Source organism: Canis lupus, chromosome 25 (assembly GCF_003254725.2).
Source record: "Canis lupus dingo isolate Sandy chromosome 25, ASM325472v2, whole genome shotgun sequence".
NCBI classification, from domain to species: domain Eukaryota; kingdom Metazoa; phylum Chordata; class Mammalia; order Carnivora; family Canidae; genus Canis; species Canis lupus.
This window is the reverse complement of record NC_064267.1, coordinates 44307222-44324711: the sequence shown is the minus strand read 5'-3', so window position 1 is coordinate 44324711 and position 17490 is coordinate 44307222. Positions and strand designations below refer to the sequence as shown.

General features: G+C 43.3%; 1 protein-coding gene across 9 annotated transcripts in view; it reads right to left on the bottom strand.

Annotated features, from left to right (window-relative positions):
* EIF4E2 (eukaryotic translation initiation factor 4E family member 2) overlaps window positions 1–17490 on the bottom strand; it is a 31225-nt gene that overhangs the window by 7224 nt on the left and 6511 nt on the right. For 5 of the 9 annotated variants that reach the window (XR_003142648.3, XR_003142649.3, XR_003142647.3 and 2 more), the window contains exons 3-7: window positions 15935–16069; window positions 10265–10369; window positions 8706–8858; window positions 8472–8608; window positions 1695–1772 (exon numbers count right to left, since the gene is read on the bottom strand). Coding sequence is in view for 5 of the 9 variants with exons in the window: in XM_025463452.3 (XP_025319237.1) it covers window positions 1727–1772; window positions 8472–8608; window positions 8706–8858; window positions 10265–10369; window positions 15935–16069 (576 nt within the window). In the remaining 4 variants the exon portion in view is untranslated. The other 4 variants (XR_007405981.1, XM_025463453.3, XM_049101364.1 and 1 more) reach the window with 3 other exon arrangements.

The window sequence follows — 17490 nt, the reverse complement described above, 5'->3', positions numbered from 1 at the left end:
GCTTTTCCCCTCCTTGTGGAACATAAGATGCTATTGATTTTTAAAGATCCCATCATTTTATGTACTCTAAGCAAACACTGTCAACTAAACTATGTTAAAATTTTTCTTATCACATTTACTGTAAGCACCCTGATTTTAGTGACATTAAAACAAACAAACAAAAAATCTTAGAATAATATGCTAATGTTATTAAAACAAGTCATTATAGCACCAGGCTCCTGGAAATCTTATTTTGCAGCCTGCAAATCAGTGGGGCTGTTATAGCCCATTCATGTTTTTCACCCCTCCTTGTCTATACTAGTAGCCACCTGAGAATCCTGTTGACTATATTTTACAGAGAAACCTTATAAGTAACCTGCAATTTAAAAAGTCTAATATTGGGATCCCTGGGTGGCGCAGCGGTTTGGCGCCTGCCTTTGGTCCAGGGCGCGATCCTGGAGACCCGGGATCGAATCCCATGTCGGGCTCCTGGTGCATGGAGCCTGCTTCTCCCTCTGCCTGTGTCTCTGCCTCTCTCTCTCTCTGTGTGTGACTATCATAAATTTAAAAAAAAAAAAAAATTAAAAAGTCTAATATTATCTAAAAAATTTAATTTATAAGAAAGGAATTAAACTGCTAAAAAAAGGCATCAGTGGCATCATTCATGCGTGCAGGAATGCTGGGACTGTTTATCTACAGATCATCCTGGCTCCAGAGTACTCAGACACTGGGCCACCTGCTTCTGTCCCTCAGTGTCATTCTCTCTTCCTGTCCATCTGAGGGATGCAGGTCTCCTTCTCTTGAAAATGCTCACTTCCTTCCTGGGAAAGGGGAGATCTGAAGAGGCTACTACAGCTGACATGTTCTGCTCCACTTTTAGCAATTCTCTCTCTCACAGGGATGGAGGTGGCTGGGGGGTGGGGGGGTGGTGGTGGTGGTGGCAGTAACGTCCAGGAATATGCTCCCAGGGTAGGCATATACAGACACTTTCCTCTCGTCCGGGATAAACTGACCCAGTTACCCAGTTCCCTCTGCTAAAAGACAGACATGGACTTGGCACTCTCTTAATTAAAATACATATGTTCTTAAAGTGAATGTATCAGTGGACCCCGCCTTCAATTTCCCAGGGCCTCTCCCTGCCAGTAAGCATGTGATGGTCTAGTGACAGCACATCCTGCAGCTACCCCAGCTCACTCTCATTGTGAAACCCTCAGGTTTTATCATTTTGCTCACAACCAACAAACACCACCAGCAAACAAGAGCCATACCTCTCACCTAACCCACACCGGAACCTATGGAACTGCCCTGTTAGTCCCAGGACACTGCCAGATGGCTTAACAATGGCCACATCTGGGTAAAAGACAAAGGATCTGTGGCACATTTAAAATCATGAAATAGCATCAGAAGAGATCTGAGACATTTTAGTCTGGGGAGCCTCACTTTCCCAAGTGAGAAAACAGGGTATAGTAAGTTAAGCAATCTTCCCAGAGGTTCACCAGGAGACAGGTGACCCAGCAAGGATGATTCAGTGGTTTTAGACTCAGTGCTTTTCTCTGAGACTGTGATAATCAGTCAAAGAGGACAGGCTGGAGTAAGCTCTATGTTGGGAGAGGCAAGGCTGGCAGTAAATGGGGAGAGGGCATGTCCTTGGGAAGAGGGGCCCTATGGCTGAGAGGTATGTCACAAGGTTACAGAGAAGATAGATAAGGCCCTACCCTGAGTGTGAGAGACAGAGGGGAGCGTCCGATCAGCGGCCGCTGCTGTTCACCAGGCCATGAAACTCCTCCCAGGCCCTGGCAAACCAGAGACAAAAAACACAATAGCACATTCAGATCAACAGCTTTTAAACAAAGAGCACAGACACGATAACCCCACACCCCACTTCAGATACCTCAAGGTCGAATGGAGCCCAACAGTACCTGGAAGCACAGTGGTAAGGCTTCCCACCTAGACTTTCCACTCACATTAGCAGTGGTAGCCAGTTCCTCTCCGGGGCAGTTGGCACTGCTCCCAGCTCACCCCCTCACTATTCCCTCAAGGATTTGCCAATCCTTCTGCCTATGCTTCAAGTCTACTGGGGAGGCCATGGAGGTCAGAGCTAAGCTCACCCATCCCTGGAGACACCTCTAATCACTGGGGCAAAGGAAAGAGGCACTTTCTGCCTTGGGGGCATGAGGACAGGTGGAAGAAACAATTTTTTTTCATTAGGCTTCACCCTGTGAGTAAAGGCAGGTACCCAATAGCACTATGATGTCTGAAGACGCAATGAGGCAACTATAGTGCCTTCTCTGCTTTCACATTTCCCACCTTCTGACCCTTCTCAACTCACACTCCAAATCTGTATCAGGTCCCATCTATTTCTGGAAATACCCATGTAACTTAACTATATAGGTCACAGCAGTTTAACATATCTAGGGATCAATGCTCCTTATAACTTTCATGCCAACTAACTTGATTTAGTAATTGGGGTTAGGAAGGGATAAGAAAATGACTGAGAGGTACGTAGTCTTTCTGGTGCTGTTCCATGAAGAACAAGTCTTTGGGGACTGCTGGCCAAAACACAGGAGGAAACCAGATCTCCCATACATCCTGAAGCCCTGAACCACCTTGAGTTGACTCAGAGAAGTTGAAGTCCTATCTTTGTGCCCTAGCTACTTTTCAGCCCCATTAGGACAAAGTGCTTGGTATGTTCTCCGGGAAGTATATATATAAAATGGACAATCTGGTGCTTATAAACAGAAAATTCCTTATCGGCAATTATTCCAGTCTCTGTTTAAAGGGATGACAATACCCAGGGTGACAACATATTATGTCACTCACTACAGGTTTAATATTATTAGTATGAATATACTTCATTACCAGGCCTTCAACGGGTAACTTTTCTTTTTTTTTTTTTTAAATAGGGAAGGATTAAATACAGAGACCTGGTATGACAGATTCCTTTTTCCAGGTAATATATATGCCAGTTTTGTTTTTCCCTCTTTTGAACAGCAGTAGCAATTAAAAGTTAACGATCTACCTCTTAGAATAAGAGATATAGATCTGTGGTTGATGGTTTCTTCAGAGAATATTACCAAAGCTACTCATACATGCTAATTTAATTGAAGAAAAATGTAAGACCGCCAAACAACCGTGCCAGTCTTTGTCAATTCACAAACTCAATGTCCACAGCAAGGTATCTGTTCCACAGCCCTTTCTGGAGAGGCGGAGAGGCGGTGAAGCGGTGAACTTCCTGAGTCCATGAGTGACATCAGAAGGCTATTTCATTCTCCATTCCAAAGGTAAGGGTAAAGCAAGTCCGATGCTTGGGCAGTGGCCTAGGAAACCCCTCTCTCCTTCTAATAGATTTCAATTCTATTTTAAGCACCTTAGGTGCCAACAAGAAATTACATGGCTGTGTTGAAGCTTCATCTCATTTATCCTTGTTTCCAGAAAGGCCTACTCTAGTCCAAACAGCAGTTTTCTGTGTGTTAAGAACCTGCAGAAATATAGATTTCAGAGTTCCCCCTCTAATCCATTCCAGTATGAAACTGCCCTCCCATTTTCTTCAGAAGAATCTTCTTCAGATGCTAAACCTCAACATGAAGAATCTGGGTACAGAAATTTCCTCACATGGATTCAGTGGAAATCAAACGGTTGGTCACAGTCACTGGAACAATCACTCTTACTCTTGTAGGCCAATGCTTGGCTAAGAGGCAAGTTAACTACCTAAAGCTGGATTTGAACATCCTAGCTATTCTCCATCTGGTATCCCAGGCATTTTATGCAATATTAAAAGTTGGTTCTTTTAAAGGTAAAGAAAGAACAAGTTAAATGTTAGAAGTGTCATATGAATGGAGTTTCTTAAAAAAAACAAACAAACAAAAAAGAAAACAGAGCCTATAGGGAATTCTCAACAGAATCAAATGACAGAATGACTAAGAGTCCTTTAGAGACCACTCTGGTCTCACTTACCAGAAAACAAATTCAGACAGCAGAGATCTCATTTCTGTGTAACTGAACTTGCCTTCACCCTGCCTAAAGCTGGGTTCACAGCCTTGGGTTCAGCTGGCCCTTGATACTCAAGAATGAGTGCAGCTTCCTGCTACTCTGGGCTTTCTTTGCTTCGAACGTCAGTATGGGGGGAACATTTCATAAACGCAAAGCCAGGCCAGCAATTAAGCTGGTTGTGACTCAGTGCCACCAGGCTATGATTCTGATTTAGCCAAAACAGGAGAATGATGGTTGGTTCTTGCCTACAAAGTTCAACGTTTAAATACAATGAAATCTAAAAGTGGTAAAGCAAAGTCCCCATGTTTGACCCATCTCTCCTCTAGAATAAAGTAATAAAGAGAAGTCACCTACCCTCAACTTCCTCTGCAGAGGGGTCTGGTCAGACTCCCCAATACTGTGGCCCACTGAGTGAAGCTGGCCCTGTCTTCCCCTTTTCCATTCCAGGCCAGACGCACAAAGGAACTCAATGATACTATTCCAAAGAGGAATTACCTCACAAAAGATATTGCTGCTTTATGTGGCTCTGTGCCAAGTTTTATCCTGGTGGTCCCCTGGTGGTTGCAAGTCTGGCTGCATTATGAGATTTCTCCTCAAAAGAGGATACAGTTAGTTACTTGATGTTTGCAAGGACCCAAACCTATGAAACCTCAACTATGATTGGTCTCATTAAAAGGAGCCATGCGCCTGAGCTAACAATCAATTTAACAGGTTTCCCATTTCTCAATGGGACCTGCTCACCCTTTAGGGGTGGAACTATCGGCAAGAAACAAGGATAGGAGGCAGCAAGCAGGAATCCCCTCTGCAGTAAAGCAGCTCACCACATGTGGTATGCAGCAGCGCTGGCCTCAGCTCACCTAGCAGTGCAGCAGGAAGAGGCCGCAAGCACAGTGTGATTAGGGAAAGGCTGGAAAAACCAAATAGTTGAAAAAGGACATTAAAAACTGGGCTGAAACAGCAAGGTGAAGAAACGGGACTGAAATCTAAGCCACTCCTAGTAAAATGCCCCTCACTATTTCCAGCAGCCCTACTCTCCAGAGAACTTGCAGGAGAACAAATGTCAGATCCTCCTTCCTCTACTTCCCCTGAATCCTCAAGTCCTCGGAGTTGCTGCTTCTTGGCTCAACCAAAGCCACACCTGTGGGAGACCCACAAGGACTAGAACAAAGCAGAACAGCTCTGATGTCTGTTCACATTTGGCAAAGATCACAGGGGCCTCTGGGTGGGTTTGGTGCTTTCTGATCAACTCTTACTCCGGATGGAGGCATCAAGCTTATCTCTTGGACCAGTTATATAGCTGAAATTAAGGTCAATACATGTAACATAATATTGGAAGGGAAAAGGGAGAAGGCCACCCATAGAAGGTAATTTTTTGACAAATGCTGAAAATATAGAGAACAGCCATTTCCATTTGCCAAAAAATCTCCCATTTTCTAGGTATCCCAACCAGTTTTGGATATGCAATAAACAGAGGAACAATGACACAAACACCTCCAGAATGTTGAACGCTAGTCCCATTGTGTGTTCTGTGAGATCCTGGGCCACGTGCAGACGGTGTAAGCGCAGGGTGTTGCTACCAAAATGGAATAGCCACTTTGGAAAACTCCACATTACACCCATAGCCACCTTCAAGATGCTATTAGGTAACCAGACCTAAAGTTCTGCAAAAATTGTTTATTTTTGGTTTGGGGAGTAGCTCATATGAAAACTTAAAGTAACATGAGGCCTGTTGAAATTCCACCTGCAGGTTGCCTAAAGGGCACGCTGCAGCACGTACAAGCCAAGTTACAAAGCATATGAGGGGCTGGTATGTGCTACAGTCAGATATCCTAAGGAGCAAACTCAGACAGGATGAAGACATTTCCCCACCCCAGATCCTAATGCACAATAACCCTGGGGAACTGGGAGAAAGGGAAGGGCTAGAACCCTGAAACCTTGCAAGCAGGACTAGCTCAAAGAGGAAGAGGATTTGGCTCTAAATGGAAAACAGAAGGGAGAAGGCTGGCAAAGAGCTCGTAGCTTGGGCAGCTCTGGCACAGTGAGAAAACCCTGTTAACACAAAGCGAGGAAACTACATACACACAGCCACACACAGAAGGAAGCAGGGCTTTACCTCCAAGCAAGAGAGTTCTTTGAAGTGAAGGCAAACAAAGTCAGCAAAGCAAAGGCCAAGGATCCCCCTTTCCAACTGTAACAGACTTTCAAGCTGAATTCTAATCAGAAATCATTCTGTTCTGGTCATCAGTGTGACCAGATGGGAACTACAATTCAAGTACCAGAAAATGGGGTCTCATTTTGAGAGCGAGATATCACCTCATTATGTCAGACCTCAGCAGAACTGGAAAAAATATCATGTGACACTACAATGGGCTTATGGAAATGAGGCTGCATTCCCCAGATGGCCCTCCATGGAGAAGTCTGTGCCATTCCTTAATATGGTGACAGTCAGTCTGAAAGGCCACTTCTTTGATGCACCATAAAGAGCGAGAGCATGAGACAAGCTAGTTTAGCACCATTTATTAAGTGATCTCAGCTGTTGTTGTAGCTGCTGTATATCAGCCTGTTCTTAAAACATAAAATGCTCTTCCAATTCCTCTTGTCCAGGACAGAAGGATCTTCCAGGTAGCACGCCAACAGAACAAGAGACTCCGATGATGCCAGCTTCAATGATGGTGCCATCCAGAGAGGGAGAGGGTCATGGCACATTCAACCGCGGCTTCCAGAGGTTTTGAAAAAGGAGCCTTTGGGGGCCCAGCCTGCCTGGCATTCTAGTGGAAGTGCAAAAGGTGGGCACATTGGGAGAGGAAAGAGAGGGAGACGCGAGGGAAAGTAGCATCTGGGACTCAAGGAGGGTTTCTGGTCCCTGTGGCTGTAGGGCTGGAGTGCTAGGCAGATCTCTTGATAAAGCAGCGAGCAGCAGACTAAGGCAAAAAGCCCACAGGCTCTCCTAGACTCTGTAAGAACTTGTTCACATTTTCTACAAAAGTCAGGAAGAATTGCCTCAGGGTATTAGAGAGGGAGAACAGTGGAGGGGAGAGTTGAAAAATACCTCTTTCCCTTTCCTATCCAGGTAAAAGCTTGCTTTTGTGGGGATTGGGGAAGTGGTGGGGGGCATTTGGGAACCTTGACCATAAGAGTCCTAGAAAAAGTAGGTGTAGACCTTTCCAACCTGGACCATGACTGGCTGGAGGGCAGAAACTATTCTCTTCCAGAATGAAGAATGGGGGAAATCTGCCTAGAGAAAAACAATGCTAACTCAGGAGTGCTAAGGCAAGCAACCGGGGCCATGGCTGGCTAGTAACTGTTGGTGTTTACGGAGAAGTCACAGCCAGCTATGTGATTGCGGACCAATGCTTGTGGCAGTGTTCCCAGTAAAAAACTGGCACTTGGCTAGTTTAAGCCAATTCCACCCACAACGTTATCTGTAAATGCATGGGAAAAAGATTCCCAAATAGTTTGCCTGCTGAACACCATCGCTGGGCTCGTTACTGGTCTTTAATAAGAATAACATGATGATGATATTATTACTAATGATGACGATGACAGCAATAATAATACTTGGCCCTGCAATAGCATTCTCCACCTGAGGACGTTCAATTACAAAGATTAAATCAGCCTCACAACAACCCTGTTAGATAAAGTATTATTATCCTCCATTTTACAGATGGGGAGACTGAAACAGAGTGGCAGAGACTTGCCAAAGGCACATATTGATACTGGAGTCAAAGGAGAGAGTTAAACCTCAAAGTCCTGACTCCTAGTTGGCTAGCTCTCCCTCTAGTTTTGAGAAAACCTGACAGCCACTCCCCACAACTTCTTCAAAATAACCTGAATTTACTTATGACTTTGGTCACTGAAGGAGCAACCCTAACCTATGATTCCAATTTGTGGACATCCAATTCTAGGTACCCCGAGTTCTAGGTAGATCGCAAAGCTTACTTCCCCCTTAGATTCTACTCTCACAAACGCACTATTCTGCCTCCTCTACAATTTCAGTTCTACACACAAGGAAGTAGAGTCATCATTTCCGATAAGAAGTCGATTTCCCAGGACAAAGAAAGCAGACTGACACTAACAAGTTAAAAAGACATGCAAAAGTGGGGTGAGGGGCAGACAGGGAGGAGGACTGGACTATTCAGTGAAATTATCCTTAAAAACAGCAAGAAAAAGAAGAGCGCTTTGTCTTTCATTTTAAGATAGTGGTTAGTGAATGAAAGACAAGACAGCCTGTGTAAATGAAGCAAGCCCAGGCAGTACAACTGGGATTCTGCAGAATTCTGCAGAAGGGCTCTCTCTGATACAAAGTGCCCCAAGTGTAGGTGGGCAGGGAGCCTCACCAGCAAACAACTGCTACAAGTGGCCAGAAGCACTAGAGGGGAAGATTGGTCTGTCCCTTCTCTGTAAGTCAGGCTCCTGTACAACCACATATCCCTCTGGGCCCAACTAAGGACCTATTTCGGCTAAGCTTAGGGACATGCCCCCCGAGCACCCCCAACACATACTTGATGCTGTCGGTGTGGGTTTTGTACTCCATAATGGTGTTGGGAGGTAGGTTAAGCACTCGCCGAAGGGTATCCCGGATGCGGGCTGTGGTTGCTTGGTCACTGGCAGTCTTATTCCATATTGAAATAATGTCCTCCTATAGGAGGAACAGAAGGAATCGTCAAAGCAAACCAGAGGAAGTGAGGAGAGCAAAGGCAATACAGGAAACCAGACCTGCCCATGGAGTGGCTTACCTGAAACCGGACAGAGACCACAGCCCCACAGATCTCCTCCCCAACCATGAACTGTTCCCCCAACATGGCCAGGATGAGATTCTCCCAGCAACGGGATGCCAAGCCCTTCCGCAGTCGAATAATCCACTTGCCACCATTTTTATTTGCATCATCCTGTACAAGAAAGAAACCATTAAAGTTAAAATGTGCTTTCACAGGTCTTTTACTTTTACATGATAAAAGCCGGCAGGATCAAAGCCCATGTATCCCTTGAACACTAAAGTCTTGTCACCTTCCAGTTATTCAACTTTATAGGAAAAATGATGGTAGGACAAGGGAGACAAGAAATGGGAAAAAAAGAAAAACAAGGTGGGAATCCTTGGTACAAGCCATTACAACGAATGGCTAAACTGACCCTTTAAAAACAATTCTCTCTCTTTGGAACTATTTCAGGAATCAAAATGAAGCGATGTCAGATTTCAAACACAGATTATTCCTCGCTTCATTCACTAAAAGTTTCCCAAGTGTCACGATATCTCAAGTACACGGACATAAAGCCACAGTCTCTACCAGACCCAATCTAGTGGATAAATCAGAGCAGTACAGTTGGAGAAGTGTTGCTGTACCAGAGATACACTACGTTAAAGAAAAACAAGATAGAAACACTCAGGAGGAAACATTTTAAGCTGGGTCTTGAGGGATGCCCAGTTAGGCAAGTAAAGCAGGTGAAGGGCTCTGCAGGCATCAAAAAAATCATGTCTGTGTACAAAGTGGTTCGTGTGTCAGGGAGACAGGCAAAGAAGAAGACTAGCACACTGAAGGGAAGGCTGAGGCATGCTGGGAGATGAGGCCTGGAGGGCAAGTGAGTGCAAGAGCACGTGAGCAATGCAGAGCTGCAAAGGGCCTGTAGTTAGGTGTGCACGTGTGTTCACATTTGTCTTCTAAAAAAAAAAAAAATGCTGGGATCCCTGGGTGCTCAGCGATTTGGTGCCTGCCTTCGGCTCAGGGCGTGATCCTGGAGTCCCGGGATCAAGTCCCGCATTGGGCTTCCTGCATGGAGCCTGCTTCTCCTCTGTCTGTGTCTCTGACTCACTCTCTTTATCTGTGTCTCTCATGAATAAATAAATAAAATCTTTAAAAATAAAAAAAAATAAAAAAATAAAATAAAATAAAAAAGGCTGGCATCAGAATAGAAGATGGATTACAGCAAAGAGATCTCAGAGCTCAGCTCTGGGTCTTTAACTACTGCCTATAAGCAAGCTTACTTTTTACCAGCTTCTATCACATGTACACTACAGTACTATATCACATACATGTACAACCAGTTTGATGGGAATGGGGTAATTAAAAAAAAAAAAGTCCTTTAATGTTGTTATAATACCATTTTAGTGATATAAACAATTTCTGTAAACCACCGACACAGACATGCAATGACATCAGTACCTTCTCCAAGGCCCTGGCTCTAAGGATATACCAAATAGTGATGTAGCTTTGAGGCAAGATTTCAAATACTTTTACTCTTATTAGGGAGAAAAAACCCCAAACAATCAGAAAAGTGATCTGAGATCCTCCATGCTTACCTCCCACATGGGCTTAATTCCTTCTTTGAAGAGATGGAAGTCACTGTGGCCTGTCAGGTCCCCAGGACGTACCATGTGGCTATAAAACCTCCAGAACTGCTCCACCTGTAGAGAGAAGACCCCAGAGTACAAAAGATGTGTCTTTTCTTTTTCTTTGAATATGACATTTAAGAGAAGACAAACATGGAAGACACTCTGCTACAGACTCTATTTTTTTGAAGATAAATTTTCATTTGGGGAAGTATGTGGGAAGGCAGGCACGTTGTTTGTTGATACAAGAATGAGGATTGTTTATTTTTTTATTTTTAAAAGATTTTATTTATTTATTCATGAGAGACACACACAGAGAGAGAGAGAGAGAGAGGCAGAGACACAGGCAGAGGGAGAAACAGGCTCCATGCAAGGAGCCTGATGTGGGACTCGATCCTGGGTCTCCAGGATCACACCCTGAGCTGCAGGCAGCACTAAACCACTGTACCACCCGGGCTGCCCTGTTTTTTTTATTTTAAGATTTATTTATTTAATCATGAGATACACAGAGAGAGAGAGGCAGAGCATAGGCAGAGGGTGAAGCAGACTCTTCACAGAAGCCGGATGCGGGCTTTGATCCCAGATCCTGGAATCACGACCTGAGCCGAAGGCAGCCGCCCAACTGCTAAGCCACCCAGGCACCCCAAGAATGAACTCTTTAGGTGAAAAATGACAGCCTCAGCCTGGAGTCCTAGTTATAGAAGCTCCAGGATAATCACTGCATGCTAAGAGGACCTTGTTTTACACAGTGGAATCCTTTTATTTTATGTTATGTTATTTTATTTTAGTAGGCTCTATGCCCAATGTGGGGCTTGAACTCATGACCGTGAGATTAAGAGTTTCCCACTCTAGGGACGCCTGGGTGGCTCAAGGGTTTAGCGCCTGCCCCTGGCTGAGGGCGTGAGCCTGGAGTCCCAGAATCGAGTCCCACATTGGGTTCCCTACATGAAGCCTGCTTCTCCCTCTGCCTATGTCTCTGTCTCTGTGTGGCTCTCATGAATAAAAAAAAAAAAAAAAAATCCTTAAAAAAGGAAAGAAAAAAAAGAATTTCACACTCTACCAACAGCCAGCCAAGTGTCACAACACAGTGGAATCCTTTTATTTTTGAGGTATATTAAAGTGCCACATAACCTTAGTCTGAATGTATCTTCTGAGAACCAAATCACTTTTTAAAAAATACAATATGGTAAAACAAAAAACAAAAAACAGTATGATTAACTATAGTCATTATGCTGTACATCACATCCCCATGAAGTCTGATCACTTCTCAATCAAACACTGTTACTGGCAGATACAGCGTTAACTACAATGCATATATTTTTGTTCTGTTTGGCTACTAAGCAGAAGCGATAGAACCAACCACATGCATTATTCTAAACATGGAGCCCTTTGCTAAGGCCAGAATAGTCAAAACCAAATGGAGCACAGCCTCTCATACTTAGGGTTTAAGTCCCTCTTCTTAGCTAGAAAATTTGTTTCTCCTTATCCCTCCTTCACAATCCTGTTAGAAAACTAGATAAGTTTCTCTATCAGATTCATGCTTATTCCTACTCATCAAGCTATTTCCGATTCACTCAGCAGTGCCATGATAAGGAGACCCTACTCCCTAGTCCTTTATAACTCAAAGGGGATACCCACAAAATACTGGCTAGTGAAGAGGCACACTTTAGGAAGAAAGGAAAAACATGGAATAGTGTGAAGACAGTGTTGGGATTTGCCAACACATCAATGAGGAGGCTCTAAAGAAACACCCAGAAAGACACAATAATGTGTAGTTAAAAATAGGTACTGAGTAGACAGAGATTCAGGTCATACTTCTAGATGTGGAGAGCAAGTAAGGAGAAAGAGATCTTACACTTTATGTAAGCGGCTGTTCCTACAGTTCCTCTAGAGAACAGGTACATGGGAACTGTCTCACATTACAAAGAAGTCAGGAACAAATGCCATCCATAGGAATTTGAAGCAGTGTCTCATCTCAATAATTGCTATGTTTAATTGTATACAGTGACTGGGGAAAGTAAGGGGCCATATGTATCCAATGAGCAATCATCTTTTCCATTCTGACACAGTGGGAAGAAACAAAATATACCCACTAAAGCCTGTGGCTCATTGTGAATTAGGAATTGGAGGCAGGGATGGTTAGGGAGAAAGTATACCAGCCAGCCACCCACAATTCCCTAAACAAGTACTGCTTTATTAACAATTTATTCTCTCCCGGGGATCCCTGTGGTGGCTCAGTGGTTTAGCGCCTGCCTTGGGCTCGGGGCGTGATCCTGGAGACCTGAGATCAAGTTCCGCATCGGGCTCCCTGCATGGAGCCTGCTTCTCCGTCTGCCTGTGTCTCTGCCTCTCTCTTTCTCTGTATTTCTCATAAATAAATAAATAAAATCCTTAAGAAAAAAAAGGAAGTTCTTTAAAAATAATAATAATAATTTAGTCTCTCCCAATTTTATGGCCAGACTACAAATCTTACAGTTCCAATCTTATATCCTAAACACGAAGAGATGAGGTAAACAAATTGAGAAATACGATTAGGCTTTAAAAGATTTTTTCTTCTTTCTCTTTAGGCAATTTTGGTTTTTGAAACTCCTCACTGAAAGCAAAAAACAAATGTTCAGACTCAGAATGTGGAGCTGCACAAAATACTTCAGAAATAATCTTGGGAAGCCTGGGTAGCTCAGTTGGTTGAGTGTCTGACTCTTGGTTTTGGCTCAGGTCATGGTCTCGGGGTTGTGTGACGGAGCCCTACATTGGCTACTTGGGGCTCTGAGCTCAGCAGGGAGTCTACTTTCCCTCTCCCTGTCAGTTTGCCCCTCCCCCAGTCACAAATATACTCTCTCTAAAATACAATCTTTTTTAAAAAAAAGATTTTATTTATTTATTCATGAGAGAGACAGAGAGAGGCAGAGACATAGGCAGAGGGAGAGGCAGGCTCCCTGTGGGAAGCCTGATGCAGGGCTAGATCCCAGGACCCTGGAATTACGACCAGAGCCAAAGGCAGATGCTCATCCACTGAGTCATCCAGGAGTCCCTAAATTAAAATCTTTGGGGGAAAAAAAAAAGTCTCAACTAGGTTTCTCATTTTATAGTTGAGAAAATGGTTTCAGAACTCACCCTGCCCTGAGTCCAGAACCAGAGCAGATGAGCCATATGATCCCCAAGTCCACTGCTCTTTCCATTTCAAGACACTGCCTTCTCAGTCACCCTGACTTCAAGAACTTTGAAATATGGTCAAATATTAGAATTAAGGAGCACTGAAATATACTACTTTGGATTTGATAAAACGTTCTAAAATGTGATTATTTCTCTGTAAGGAACCTAACATTGTTAGGCATTTCCTAATGCCTTGAATTACATGACAGTCAACTATGAACATTGTGGTCACACACCCACTGAGTCTGGAAGAATGATACCCTAGATACTGCTGCTGATGCTGCTCTAGTTAACTGAACATTTATGCCAAAAGAGAGGCACCTGGGGGGGCTCAGTCAGTTAAGTGTCTGTCTTTGGCTCGGTTTGTGATCTGGGGTTGAGCCCCACTTATGGAGCTCCATGTCATATGGCTCCCTGCTCCCCATGTCATATGGTCTCCCTGCTCAGTGGGGAAATCTGCCTCTCCCTCTGCCCCCAACTCGTGTGTGCGCTCTCTCAAATAAGTAAAATCTTAAAAAAAAAGGTGGGGGGGGGGGGGGGAGGAAACCCTTTGTGCACAAGTTGGGTAAATTCATATATAACACTTTCTTAAAAGGAAAGAAAAATGTTAGAAATATTCACAAGTATCCCCCAAATAACTAAACAGAATCCTGAATAAAAACTACCCCCCACCCAAGTTCAGTCTTCTCTGGCCCTTCGAGCGCTCATCCAGTTGTTCATAACACAATGGGCTGCTACCTTCCCTGTAATGTCTAACATTCCCACATGGCAGGTCAACAACATTTCTGTGATAGATTCAGGAATGTTAGAAATGCTCTGATATTTTTAAAAGCTTATTTCTATTGTTTCCTTTACCAAGAATTCCTTTCTTTCATGTCTCCTGTTCAAAATTTAAAGTTCAAGGTTATTTTATTCATATATATATTTAAATTTATTTATTTTTACTTTAGTAATCTGTATATCCAACATGGGGCTTGAACTCTCACAACCAGGAGATTAAGAGTTGCATATTCTTCTGACTGAGCCAGCCAGGTGTTCCTTAAGTTTAATTTTAAGCCCATCTACTCCAAAGAGGCTTTCCCCAAGTTGGAATTAATTCCTTCTTTCCTTTGAATTTCAAGAGCACTTTAGCCATGCCTTCCTTTTTAAAAATTTTTCCAAAGATTTTATTTATTTATTCATAAGAGACACAAAGAGAGAGGCAGAGACATAGGCAGAGGGAGAAGCAGAGAGAGGCAGAGACACAGGCAGAAGGAGAGGCAAGTTCCCTATAGGGAGCCTGATGCAGGACTCCATCCCAGGACTCTGGGATCACAACCTGAGCCAAAGGCAGAAGCTCAACCACTGAGCCACCCAGGTGCCCCTAGCCATGGGCTTGATCCTGGATCTGGGGATCACGCCCTGAGCCAAAGGCAGACACCCAACCAGTGAGCCACCTAGGCGTCCCGTGTCTGCACTTTAAATAGGAAAAAAACCGGGGATACCCGGGTGGCTCAGTGGTTCAGCGCCTGCCTTCGGCCCAGGGCCTGATCCTGGAGACCCGGGATCGAGTCCCACGTCGGGCTCCCTGCATGGAGCCTGCTTCTCCCTCTGCCTGTGTCTCTGCCTCTCTCTATGTCTATCATAAATAAATAAAATCTTTAAAAATAATAATAATAAATAAATAAATAGGAAAAACCTCCACAAATTTCAAGAAAATAACAAATCCATTTGATTCTGCCCAGAGATCAAATGTATATAGCACATAGGAAGTGCATAAAAATTTTTGTTGAACAAGGTTGGTTTTAGCTGCAAACAGGTTTCAGGGTACACAAACCTAGAAACCTAGACAACTGTGAGGGAGAGAAACAGAGGTTGGGTTCTGACAGGATCTATGAAAACAATTCTTAGGATTTAATTTTCTTTTTGAACACAGAAAAAGATGCTACTTCATGCATAATTACTAACAGGTTCAAAACCCTAACGAGAGGGTTTTGTTTTGTTTTGTTTTGTTTTTTTAAAGTAACCTCTATGCCCCCATGTTTAAGAGTCCCATGCTCTGGGGACTGAGTCCTGCATCGGGCTCCCTGCAAGGAGCCTGCTTCTCCCTCTGCCTATGTCTGCCTCTCTCTCTCTGTATCTCTCACGAATAAATAAAAATCTTAAAAAAATAAATATAATGTATTATAAAATTTTTCATCCTCCATGACACTTTGCACTATACAATAGGACTCAATACGTATTGATTTAAACAAACCTATATTTTTGTATTGTCCCCTTATGGTCAATTTGACAATTCATATACTTCTTGATACCTCTGTATGTTACCTATGGACATCTAATGAAAAATCTAAAAATGAGCAAACCTCACCTTAGAGACTCAGGTCAGTCAAATAAGGAAACCAGAATACTAAGCAGGTTACCAGGAAGGTAAATAAACACAGTGGTGTAAGTATAGGCATGAATGCTACTACCAAGGCTTACTACATTAAACCAGTAAGTACTCACAGAGGCAAAGGTGCCGATCTGTTTGATATTCTGTTCATAGCTCTGTGAGCTGGTGGGACGGCCAGGGGTTCTTCTGGAGTACCAGAAAGTATAGTTGTACTGCAGGGGATGCTCTGCTGGCCCAGGGACAACAGCCTGTGGATTAAAGAAGCTGTGTTAATCTAGGGCATTTTTCACATGATCAGAGACTGAGAAAACATTTTACAGTGTCACCCCTTAACCACCTCCACAAAAAGGATACACTGCACCACCTGCAACATGCCCAAGATTCCACTTACACAGTAAATTTCTTTTCTTTTCTTTTTTTTTCTTTCTTTTTTTTTTTTTTTTTTTTTTATGATTTTACTTACTTAGAGAGATGGAGCAGAGTGAGAGGGAGAAGCAGACTCCCTGCTGAGGGACCTTGAGATCACAACCTGAACCAAAGGCAGACATTCAACTGACTGAACCACCCAGGTGCCGCTACACAAAAAAATTTCTTTAGCGTTTAACTGACTCTAAGTTCCTGTAACATTTTATCTGTATTCTTATGGCATTTGTAACTTTCTGTTTTCTATCTTAGGTATTTACATTTATATCTTATCCCAGCCAAGTAATCCCAGGCCAAGTACTGCCTCCTCTATGATACTTTATCACTCACTGACTAGTAACCTTGACAAGCTATGTAACCTGTTTGTGCCTCTGCTGCTTACTTGCAAAATGAAGAAAATAATAACAACCATATCGTAGAGCTGCGGAGAGGATCAAATAAATTAATAGAGGGGGATCCCTGGGTGGCTCAGCGTTTTGGCGCCTGCCTTTGGCCCAGGGCGCGATCCTGGAGTCCCGGGATCGAGTCCCGCGTCGGGCTCCTGGCATGGAGCCTGCTTCTCCCTCCTCCTGTGTCTCTGCCTCTCTCTCTCTCTCTCATAAATAAATAAATAAATCTTAAAAAAAATAAAAAATAAATTAATAGATGTAAAGTGCTTAGCATAGTGCCTGACATATAGTTAAGTGCTCAGTGTCAGCTACCATTATTACTGCTACTATTAAATATAAATCCCTTGATCCATAGTCTCATTCACCTTTCTCTTTGCACCTATAGTGTTTGTATCTGGATAGTACTTGACCTCATGAGATAAACAATTGTTTTGATATTCCAAAAAAAAAGAAATTGATCCATCTATCTCTCATTCTCTAAATTTTCTCCTTTCCAAGTCACTTTCAGCTTAGACTATTATTAACTAAAGAGTCTAAAATTTGAAGGGATGTGTAGGACTTGAAATACTCAGCAGCAGCTTATGAAGCAACAAATAGCCCTGTTAAACTCCAGGGTTAATCTCTCATGCTGGGAGAATGCTGTAAAGCAAGGCAACATCTCAAGATCTGTGGCAAGGGAAAAGTTCTAACTTCCAATATGAATGTCAGTGATTCAACAATCTTTTTTTTTTTAGAGCAAAAGCAGATATTCCAGGGGGACCTGGGTGCCTGACTCTTGATTACAGCTCAGGTCATGATCTCAGGGTCATGAGATAGAGCCCCAATTCGGACTCCACACTCAGCTCAGAGTCTGTTTG